Source organism: Mustela nivalis (assembly GCF_964662115.1).
Source record: "Mustela nivalis genome assembly, chromosome: 12".
Classification (NCBI taxonomy): Eukaryota; Metazoa; Chordata; class Mammalia; order Carnivora; family Mustelidae; genus Mustela; species Mustela nivalis.
The window spans coordinates 79,426,461-79,438,840 of record NC_139031.1 but is presented as its reverse complement, the minus strand read 5'-3'; the positions used below and the strand labels follow the sequence as shown (position 1 = coordinate 79,438,840).

Genomic DNA, 12,380 nt, shown 5'->3' with positions numbered 1-12,380 from the left:
ATATATCAATATACCTCTTACAAACCATGGAATTAAAAAAATCTTTAATTTTTTAAATGTCATAATTTATGTCATACTAGAAATGATATCCTTTGCAAGTACTTGAACTTAGAATAAAAAATTTAGACATTATCTTAGAAATATGTAAGGGGGTACCTAGCTTTTCAAAATGTTCTTAGAGGGTGAAGTGTGAAATCCACTGCTGAAGCTCATGGGAGATACTTAAGGAACAAGTCTTGCTATCAGAGACCACAACAGTGAAGGGTAGATTGGAGAAAAGGGTGATGAGTATAAAAGGGGTTGTGGGTCCTATCTTTCTACTTCATTGCTAGGTTTGTGTCTTGAAAAGGTACAGGCTCCTGATGGGGCCAAGCATAAACACACACACACACACACACACACACACACACACACATTCCCAAGTAATTTTAATCAGGAGGGGCCCTTGGCTTGTCTCCCAGAATGATGCAAGAATAGCAGAAACATTCCTCTTCTTCTAAGAGTGTCTAGAGGTTATGGAAAGCTCACCTGCCCTAACAGGACTTTGTATCAGCAACAAGGGATAGCTCAGGGGACATCTGTACATTGATGGCTAAGTTCAAACAAACAAAAAAAATGATGTCACCATGGATGCCAATATAGATAAATGACATCAACTATCAGTTGAACTATTTTGATGCCATCTGAGATAAAAGAGGAACAATGCTCAAATATTTGAAAGAAATAGTTTCTTTCTTCTGGTAGAAAAATAATCATATGTACTCACTGAACTTTTACTATGTGTCAGGCACTGTAAGAATTCCACACATATTGACTTAATTCTCACAACTACTTCATGCGATAGTTATAATTCCAATTTTAGAGAAAGCAATAATTTATCAAGAGGGATGTAATGTTCCCAGCTTATATCATTTGTAAGCAAAGAAGATGGAACAGAAACGAAGAAAAAATTGAGCCTTATTTTGAAATAATAAATCGAATATAGCTGTGTTGTGGAATTTTGTGTGCATAATCCATGACCTAACAAATATATATACATATATAAAAATTTTACTGATTGTCCCAGGCTGATATGGCTTAGGTAGCACCTCCTCAGTATTTTGTTTTTCATAGCTGTTTCTCCTATTCATGAATCAAGCTGACTCCCAACATCAAACCACAATTTACAACTGCCAAATCGTATCACCTCAAAAGAAGTTACTCTGAAGGTCCAGCTTCTATGACAAGCCATGATGCAGCAGAAAAAGGAAGATGATTATAACCGCCCACACACCCAACATGCAAGCACAAATCAGTAACACAAAAAATAAAACAGAAAGCTTCAACTCTGTTTTCCTATACAGAGTGGTAGTAATAACATTCTGAAAAGACTAAGAAAATAGGAAATTCCTTTCATGTCACTGTACCCCCTTATGAGCCAAGATCACATTTATTGAAAAATACCTGGAGAAACAACAGGAGTGGTTTTTATTTTTATAATAATTTTATCATATATCCCTTCTGCCATGTAGAAATCATTATGGTTTTTGCTCTCATAAAATGTGCGAATGACATTTTTATATAAATAATTCAGAGAAACTCTTAAGGAATAGACTTTGTTCTGCTTTTGTTCTTGGGGAACACAGAGGTAACCTTACATAGAATAAACGGTTTTAATGTGTTTGTTATAATGCCATTCTCTAATAGCACTTTATGTAAGTAACACTCAAGCATGGCAACATAATAGCCCTGAGAAATACACAATTCAAACTCTGTGGGAAGTATTATTTTATGAAGTGAATAGACAAATACACTATAAATACACTAGTCATAGCAGGAAGGCATTTTTGTCTTGAAGCTAGTTCATCCTATCCTCAATACCTATGCACTGTGAAAGTAATATTGTTATGAAACTATAAAAATTGAAATACATGTCAGAAGCCCCTTAGGAAAAACAACTTATTTGCAATGAAGTTCACTGAGCGGCACATACACAGAACCTATAGCAACTGATTTTGATTTTGCAGAAAGGTTGGTATTCTTGTGCAAAAGGAGGCTGGATAAAACAATGGTGGGATAAATTCTTAAAGAAAAAAATAAAAATTCAGTCTTTCATAGGTTTGTCTTGATGCATAAAATTCAATGAAATTTTCATTGCTTGTAGGTAAGTAAACATTCTCACTTATTCTGATTATTACTTTGTCTAGATTTACAGTTTTTACAGGCTTTACTACATGTAAAATAAAGCGGCAATGTCTCTCTTGACTTCAGCTACAAGAATAGATATAGGAAACTGTTATCTTTTTCTTAATTTTTCCCCCTAAGTAGGAGCCATAAGCCTCAAAAACACATTAAAATGATAAGAAATATGTTAAAATTACTTTAACCTAAAGTTAAGATGAAATATAAGCAAGGAAGACACTGAAAAATAATGAGGCAATTAGGGAGTAGTGCCAAATCATTAGGTTGGAAGATTCACTGAGATAACTTTTAATATATATATTTTTTGGTTCAGGTTTTCTCTACTCACATGATTACAGAGTTAAAGCCCAGAAATTGAAAAAATCTCTCATATTTATGTCTTTTAAATGCATTAGCAGCGCTATGAATTAGCTTATAACTTTCTTCCCTCAATTTCATAAAGGCTGGTTTTACCTGGTAAGGTGTTACATGATCCACTGACTGCACGCTCCCCAACCTGGGTCATTGGCATTTAACTTGACACAGAACACAACGGGAAGAGTCCTTCCTGTTCTAGCAGGATGTCACTTTCTAAATAAGGAAAGTATTAAGACATTTATTGAAGAGTTATTGCATCATATGTTCTGTTCCAACACTCTGCAGGTATGAACTTGGGCAGACAACTAAGGCAGAGAGAAATACAATAACTTTTCCAAGACAGTGAGCTTGGATTCAAATCTAGGTAGTCTGGCTCTAAAGCCCAAGCACGCCTAAACTGTACTTCTTCTTCCCTCCACTGTTAGTCACAACACAGTATGAATAATGACTGATGGAGACGAATGCATATACAGTGCCTCTTAAAGGGAAACCAGATATGAATTTGTTTGCATATATGTAAAATATCACAGAAATACACATAGAAATGGACAATATTGAATGTCTCTGGGGTTGGGACTTGAATAAATGAGGGATAATGGTACAAGGAGAGTTTTCCATGTATATTCTTCTAGAAGTTTTGAATTTAGAAATATCTAGTTGCATTATTTTTACAAAAATGGATAAATAAATAAATAAATACAACTTAAAAATTTTAAGATTCAGCGGGTTCTTTCTTGTCAACAAGCAATTATATATCCATCATTAAAAAGAAAAGTTGAAGACATTCTTGGGGAATTCAACACGTTTTATTTTGCCAGGCAAATGATATCTCAATATCCAATTAAATATTAATGTACTAATTACATTTATTTTCTCACAGAGTGAACATTCACCGTAATGACAGTTTCATCATGCTAAAATCTATCCACAAACCTACACTTTGAGAAAAAAGTGCATTCCTAAGAAATTTTATGTACAATATAAATGGAAAATGTATTAAGTCATTGAAATGTCAAACTACACAAAATAAAACTAATTAACCACCAATATTCAATATATGTTGACATTATTTTGGAGAAAGAAAATTTTCTTCACATATGGCAGTTATGTTGAAGAAGAATTTCTATAATTTTAAAACAAAAGTAATAAAAGTATATACAACTGAATAATGTTCTAAAGAGAAGGTATTAAATAGCACAAATAATATTACAAAACTAAACACCCTTATTGTCTATCAGTTTGTGTTTACATGAAGCAAGGGGACCTGTGTAGTTTACCTATCCTCTGACTCTAAAACAATTTTACTTTAAACTCTGTACATAGAACATATTGGCCATAAACAATAAAGTTGGTTTTGGCCTTCCATTGACAAACATTTCTATCTGGGCACATAGCAAGCAAAATATTTGTATAAATAAACCGCTTTAGAGAGTAATTCGGAATCATACACATTTGGAAGATAGCTTTTATTTATTAGCTTATTTTTAAATGAACATTATTTATGTTGTATATTTTAACTGCTATGTTTGCCCCTACTGAGGTTGCCTCTTATAATATCATAATTTATCACCACTTAATTAGTAAGTCATATTCTTAGATTCTGATCAATGGTTACATTCATTTTGACAATAATTTTAATTCTTGAAGTTTTTATGCTATGGTGCTTAAAAAGGTGATAAGTCTACCTTACCTTCTTTGTGGACTATTAACTACAAATAAAATTTTGTACTAGATTTTTGAATAGGCCTATGATGCAATTTCTGTGTGTGCTGGGAAACACGAAAATTTCTTTAAAAGCAAATAAAATTCAAAGGCAAAAGTTGTGTTTCAAAAGGAAACATAACAGTATAAAGAATTTTTTCATATTTCTCCCATCTAATTGTTATTTGGAACAAAAGGTTCAATAATAAATTTTTCTAATGAAATGACCCAAACATATAATTAGAAGGAAATTATTTTATTCATTACAAAACTTAACACATTTGTATTTATAACCAGTGAACAGAATGCACCAACATTCTTTCAAAAGAAAGTATGTCTATTTTTGTTCATATTCAAATTTTTTTCAGTTCTCCACAAAATGAGCACCTCGCCAGCATACACTAAAGATCATCATTAAAGAACCGGTGACTTAAAAATCATATGATGTCTGAGGTTGGTAAACCAAAAAAAAAAAAAAATGTGAGACTTAATTATTGAAATTAATCACTGATGGTAAAAACTAGTGACATTTTTTATAAATAGCTTTTTATAAAATTGCATTTCTTTATTTTTCCCCATTTTGATAGTTTTACCTCTCATATACAAGTTTGATATTTCATCTTTTTCTTCTTATATTGTTTACTTTATCACACAGACTAGAAAATTAGAACATAAACAGTAATTAAACACTGTAAGATTATATTCTCTGATTCTATAATAACTTAAATAACTTCCAAAAAAAGTGCTTTTGTTTGGAAGATGATAGCATAAGAATATAAACTTAAATGCTTCACTGACATAACTCTAATCAAAAATATTTACGGTGAAGGTCATTCATTTTATCTTCTTAAAACTAGGAAACAAAGATCAATAACAGATACCAGCAACTGACTGTTTTTTTAATAAAAAAATTAATGTATTTCACTGGAAACATATAAGCTGTTCATTTTTCTGTATGAATCACTCATGTTTTGTACAACTTTCAGATACACTCTTCCTTGACTTGTACCTAGTCTACATTTCTTTTGACGACTACTCTATCACATATATTTATACAACTTTTACAATGTAAAAGTTGTGAACTTGGCATTTGTTTCCATATATAAAATCACTGACAATTCCAAATCTAAACCCCTAAGGCAAGGAAGGAAGATCACAGGGTTTATGGCCATCATTCAATTAAGGGATGTAGGAATTTTAGTTTTATAGCCGCCACATTCATTTGAAGGAAAAGGAAATAAACATATAAATAAAATCTGGGTTAAGTTAAATATTTATATGCACCATGAGGATCATGACATGTCTAGTGCTAGTCAATATCATACAAGAAAATGCATGCTCATTTCAGTTCATGTAATATTCACTTTAGGAGTGAGTTACACCTTTCTCAGGAATTTCTCATGGGTAAAGCACAAGGTTCTTTGCTCAAAATTTGATCATTGAAGACAGACCATTCTTTACTGGAAGCATAAGCCCCAAGTAAGAGAACATTATGACTCTGGCAACTGATTCCTCCTGTTTCTACTTTTCCGGCTATTGATGAGAGCCTTTAACTTGCCATAGTCCCCTCTTATCTTCTGGGATTCTTCTTGTTGATGTTGCTGTCGAGTGTCTTTGCAGTACTGATTAATCATCTGCATTTCTGAGTGGCTGAATGCCCCCATGATGTCCTTTGGGTGGAAGGGTAAAGCCCTCACAGAGCTGGCCCAGGTCCAGGGGGACCATTTTTCTGTCACGACAGCCACCATTTCAGAATCTAAAACTTTAAAGTTGATCTTGGCTATGGTCTGCTTGAAGCTATTCTCTGTTGCAATGCAGTGATAGAGTCCTTGGTCAGAATCTTGAACGGAGCGGATTAGAAGTCCTTGTGAAGTGGCTATGATTCGTTCATTCAGCTTGACCTAAAAGAGAGACTCATCAAAGATCCCAAATCCAACTCTATGTTTTCTAAAAAGATATGAGCAACATATACAGAGTATCTCTGGACTTTCAAATTTGGGGAAGCATCAAGTACTTATTAGCTTCCTTCTTAGTGAACACAAATGTTTGGTCAGTTCGGTTGCCTCTTTTGCACAAGAGATTTTGTTTCAGGAGCACTGAAGCTATTAAAGGGACGGTGAAGTTATCACCCATATTACCAAAAATAGCTTCAAGTTCATTCCCTTTGGACAGAAGTGGTTTCGGTATATATAGGCACAGAATTTTGGTTGCATTTGGAGTGTGAATCACAGTCAACTGTAAAATAAAATTCACAGAATATTTAAAATATCTCTTTTGTCCTGGAGTTCTTGCCTTTAATTGCAACAAAAATACTCTCTTATTAGTAGAATCATGAAGCCACAGTTAAATGGTTGAATTTTACCATTTTTCAATGATGAATTTTCTCCTAACTAAAAATGCAAACAACTTATTACTTCACTGAAAACCTGAAAAAAAATTATATAAGCAGAGGCAGAGTTTTGAACACTATCAAGGGTTTTTTTTCCAATTATCCCAAATTAAAGAATGACTAAAAATAAGCTGAAATGCTATCATCTTCTAAGTCTAAATGGTTTTACTTTCCAAGGAAAGGTAATAAAAAACTGAGGTTAATATTTAATTACTTTACAAGCTTATCCTGGAAAAACTCTCATGTGCTAGATATTAGTTAAATGTATGCAATCTTTCTTTCTTAATGTTCCAGCTATAGTACTGTCAATGAACAGACTAAAAAGCTAAGTGGTAAGAAATTCCTTGACATGGGAACTCTGAATTGCTCTTTCACAGGGTGGGGGGTGTGGGGAGAATGAATCCAAACCAAAATAAAGGAATGTTTTTCTAAATGGTTAATTTCTGTATAAATACGTATTTAATTATTAATGAAATAAAAATCAAAGATAGATTATTTTAGTTAAAAAGTAATGCCCTCCTCCAGAAAAAAAGCACAAAAAGGCAAAGTATAATATTGAAACAAGATAATAGAACAGATCTAGAAAAGGGAGATCAGAAGAAGGGACTGAAATATATAAAGCAAAGTTTTGATGTTAATTTAATTTTTAAACTTTAAAGGTGTCTCAAAAATAGTTTCAATCATGTAGAAATGCACTCAGAAACAAAAGGAAAGGAAGACTTTCCTATGTGTGCAAAATTAGGAAAAAATTTGGAGGCCAATTTTATAAATTATATAACGTGTTTTTGACACAGAAATTTCATTTCTAGGAATTCATACAGAAGATATACTCACAAGTGTGCAGATGTTCATTTATATAATGTTTTTTTTTATAAGAAGAAAAATAACCTTAAGTAGTAGAGAGCCTTAAAGAAACAGATATATTCATATAGTGGAACAGTATGTAGCCAAGAAAAGTAAGTTAGCTCCAAATGTACTGATATTGATATTGAAGTGTGTGTGTGTGTGTGTACATCAGAGAGAGACAGAGAGAGAAAGACAAAAATAGGAACATGATGGGGAATATATGGAGGAATACATTATGACTGAATATATAATTCTTAGTATCTTCATACTCTAGAAGTATGAATAAATATTGAAGTGAAGGTAAGGAGATCTTTCAGGTTTCACTTTATGCTATTCAATACGAACTACTTACAGTTTTGTCCATGAACTTTTATGACTTGTCTTCAATATTTATATATCATTAATATAAGACATATGCATGTGTTTGCCTAAACTATAATAAATCTGGATAAATTTAATAATATGGTAACAATTTGTTCAACTAAATTAAGAATGAGCGGACTTGTGCTCTGTAATTCTGGATATAATAGATTTGCATAATTATAGTTAATTTTTTCATAGTCTTATAGCATTCTTATGCTATAGAAGAAAAAGCAAGATAGTAATAATGGAGTCTACATTCTTGAGCATTCTGAAATAAAACGTCAGAAATATTGCAAAGGAGATTCAGTCATTAAATCTCTAACTCACTCCATTTTTAATTTAATTTATTAATTTCTGTGGCATGTATTCAAGCTTGCATGTATTCATTTTCTTTAATTTAAATAGAAATTTTTTTTCACTTATTGCATGTTATTCTATTTTAAGTGTTTACTGAATTAAAGGAAAATATTTTATTCATATTAGGTAACCCCTATTTGAGTTTTAGATTTCCAATTCACATACGAACACACAGAACTTCTCAGGAAGGACCATTTATAACCCTGTCACATGCTCTGGCCTAAGAACTTCATTTCTGTGTGGTAATCATCATTGCACAATATGACTTCTACTCTAGGTTACTTAGTAAGGCAAGTAGTATTACCATTTACATCCACTGAAAAGAATTCAAAATTAATTAGACTGTAGAAATTTCAAGGTCTCTTTGATGACAGACTTTTGTGGCAAAGACAAGAGATCTTAAATAAACAATTTTTTTATTAATAAAAATGTTCAAAAAGATTTTATTAGTATCATAGAATTATGGGGCAAGAAGGAACCCCGGAGTTCATCTAGCTCCTCTTGCCTCCAGATGGTTAAATTGCTTATGCAAGTGGACATCAGCCTATGGTTTACTAGTCCGGTGACAGGGGACACACAATTTCCTAAACAGCTCATATTGTCTTCAGACAGGCAGGTCTGAGTTGTAAAGCATTTTCTCATACGGAGTCAACATCTATTTCAGTAACTTTGATGCAAGTGTCTGTGTTCTATAGCTTGGGATTGTATCCATTCTGAATATCTCCAATTAACTTAATACTTAGTACCCAAACTACCCACAACAGAAGGACACACCCAAATGCAGAAGGCTCCATTTCCCCCTTTGCTCTATCAGATTTTATGACACTGCTAATAGCATTACATTTTAGACTACCCTAAGGCTTTATATACACATATATATTTTTCCTCTTCTTCCTCTCATTTTTCAGTACATGAGATCAATATTACGGAGCTCATTATTTATAATATTTCACCCTGAGCCGTTTTACAATGCTTCCCTTTTAAAACAGCTCTTTATGATCAGTGAAAGGTTAATGTCAGTGTTCTTTTCTTTGAGAAATTGTTTTTCCATATCACTAAATAAAGGCAACAGTCCCATAAACAATGATTCCCTATATTACCAAACCAAAACCCTAGAGTCGTGGATAATAAAGCAAAGGAAACAGATTACCACATAGCAGAAAAATGCTCCTTACCATAAAAATTATGGCTTAGTGTAATTTCTTACTGAGGAAAAACAACTTTTTTTAAGGCCCCCTTTTATCTTGTGAATCACACAAAGGTGCTGCTGTGTGAGAACCTGGCGTCTGGTTTTGCACACATCTTGTTTCTTTTACGAATGCTTCCTCATATCAATTCCCCTGTCTTGAGTGTCCAAGCTCTTGTTTCAATCACCATATTATAGAGGTGAACAGGCAGCAAGGATTTCTAATTAATTCATCACCTCTGCAGACAAAAGATTTTAAAGGAAGTGGCACCTGTCATCCCAAAGACATAAAAGGATGTTCATATGCCTTTTTTTTTTCCGTTTGATCTGAACCTCACCAAGGGATGGTGATCGAATGTCTTTCTGAAGCCCTGACTGATTGCTGCTGTGGTGTGTTACTCACCTCTTTCCTCCTGTCTTTGTCTTTCTGTAACAGCCATTTGATCGATGCCTGTGGAGACTTCGGGGCGCACTCAAGGAAAGTGGTGTTATTTTTTACTCCATACTGAACAATTTCAGCTGCATTTCTATATGCTGAAAAGCAAAAATGAGAGAGAGAAGAGAACTCAGAACATATACTCCTATATGTTTATTGCTCTATAAAATTGTCACTACCTATAAAGTATCCAAAAGGCAATCTTTAATCATTTAACAAGCAGACTATTACACATCGTTTACCTATTGTGTCTAACCTAAAGGAAAGGAGAGAAAGACATAAGGGAACCGATTTTTATTCAAGAAGTACTCTAAACCAAGGAATGTCCTTAATATCACTTTGAACATTTAATTATTTCAGTATCCTTATGAGTTAGGTTTTCTCAGTGTTTCAGAGTTGAGCAAACTGATGCTGTGAATTATTAGGAAACACATCCTACTTGAGGAGTTAGTGTCAGGCATTATTAAAGCCAGGTTCATCCATACTCAGTGGAATATAGATGGAATCCAGAAGCATCAGGAAAAGTCAGAAAGCCAAGTGTGGCTGCAGTGGGAAGTTATGGTTGAGAACACAGTCTTGGCAGAGATATTGGAGGTAAAATTCTGATTTCACCAAGACTGACTGTGTAGCCTTCAACAACTTACTTGACCCTTCTGTGTCTCAGTTTTACTTGGCTCTAAAACATGGATTATGTTTTCATATAAGTTCTGCACTGAAATTCTTAATTCAGGAAGAGCATGTAGTAAAATCATGTAGTAGCTTAGACATGAAAAGCATCTTCATTCATAAAATGGTGATAATAATAGACCTTACTTTGGGATAGTGTCTTGAGCATTAATTGTGACATTCCATAAAAAAAGTGCTTAATTGAGATTCTGACACAAAGCTAACATCCATGTTTGTTCATCATTAACCCCACTGACAGTTCTACCACTGTAACTACTATTAGAACTGGCACACATATTTATAAAATACTCAGTAAATAGAGAAATCGTAACTTGGATTTATCCCCTCAATTAGATGTATAGAACCACTAAGCAAAACATGTCAGAATTTTCTTCTCATAGCTCATGTAGTTAGTAATAAGAATATCAGTCTTTACTAAAGAAAGACCCAGACTCAAAAATATTAGCAGTAGGAGTTTTGGTGTTAATTGTTAGCAACAGTGGGTCTATGGCACCTTTGTGAGCCAAGAGAGCTCTGCCTGAAGAAATTTCCCTGCTGGGGTTCAGGTGGAGGGGAGAAGGTTAGTGGGGAAAGTATAATACCATGGGATCCTCATGTCAGGATGGGAAGAAATGGGTTAGAGTGATCATAAGACACAGGCAGGATTGTCAGAAGTACTGGAATGGTTATAAATTGTAAAACCAAGGCACTGGTACACCCATATTCAGAGCAGGGTTATTTATAATGTCCAAATTGGAAGCCATCCAAGTGTCTAGTGATAAATGAATAAACAAAATGTGATATATACATACAAAAAATATTTTTTTCCATTTTCAACAGAAAAGAAATCCTGACACATGGTACAACATGAATGAACCCCGAAGAAAAAGTGAAATAAGCAGTTACAAGAGGTTAAATATTGTGTGATTCCGCTTATAAGAGGTATATATAAGAGTCAAATTCATAAAGATGGAGAGTAGAATGGTGGTTTCCAGAGGCTGGTGAAGAGGGAAGTTCATATTTAATGGGTATAGAGTTTCACTTGGGAAGGATGAAAAAGTTCTAGAGATGGATACGGTGCTGCTTGCACAACATTGTGAATGTATTTAATGATACAGAACTATACACTTTAAAATGGTAAATTTTTAAAAAAAATTTAAATTTTCATTTAAATTTTTTAAAAAGCAACTTTTTTCTTAAGAGAGAAGACAATAGCTTTGTTTCTTCAGAAAAAAAGTAATAGCTTGGAAAATCTGTAACTGATACCTCTGTGAAATTCCCAACCAACTCACACCCAAGGTCTCTGTATTCATGGACCTCTGTTTCTCCTACTATGCATACACATACGTTTAATTTTTAATTTCCATATAAACACCAAGAATCTTCATCATCTTTCCTTAAAAAAGAAGAAGTGAATTATAATGAGGTCTCCCTCCCTGAAATGTGACCTGGAGCACTGTGACTCTTTATCAAGTTTGACCCTTGCTCAGTTTTAATACCTTTTAGATTAAACCCTCTGCACTGAGTCAATGGATTTCCATGTCTCACATCTTGTCTTCGGCTCCTCCTATAAGTGCAAAGACATACGTAAAACTGATTTAGAATTAACATTGCCAATTATACCACATTTAAAAGATTGCATTTTTTATTTCACAGTCTTTTAATTGCCCAAGCTTTCATAAGGAAAAAAGAGGTCTGCTTATCTGGCACCACTAGCTGACATTTCTTACTCACCACCTTCATGATAGGATTGGTAACTTCACCTTGTTTTCATTCTGAATTAATTCGGTCCTTCCCTATTATTGGGGATAGAATGGCTATGAAATCCTTATTATGTGCATTTTCTGGGTAAATGCTAGATTCCAAATGAATAGTGTAAATTTTAGTTTAGAGACATT

At 33.4% G+C, this 12,380-nt stretch overlaps 1 protein-coding gene across 1 annotated transcript in view; it reads right to left on the bottom strand.

Annotated features, from left to right (window-relative positions):
* Positions 1-3,325: 3,325 nt before the first annotated feature.
* Positions 3,326-12,380, bottom strand: part of SEMA3C (semaphorin 3C) — a 171,169-nt gene continuing 162,114 nt past the window's right edge. Inside the window, exons 16-18 of the mRNA XM_082692640.1 lie at positions 11,982-12,049; positions 9,784-9,914; positions 3,326-6,140 (exon numbers count right to left, since the gene is read on the bottom strand). Of these exons, the coding sequence (XP_082548766.1) occupies positions 5,730-6,140; positions 9,784-9,914; positions 11,982-12,049 (610 nt within the window). The 3' untranslated portion in view covers positions 3,326-5,729. The remainder of the gene's footprint in view (positions 6,141-9,783; positions 9,915-11,981; positions 12,050-12,380) is intronic.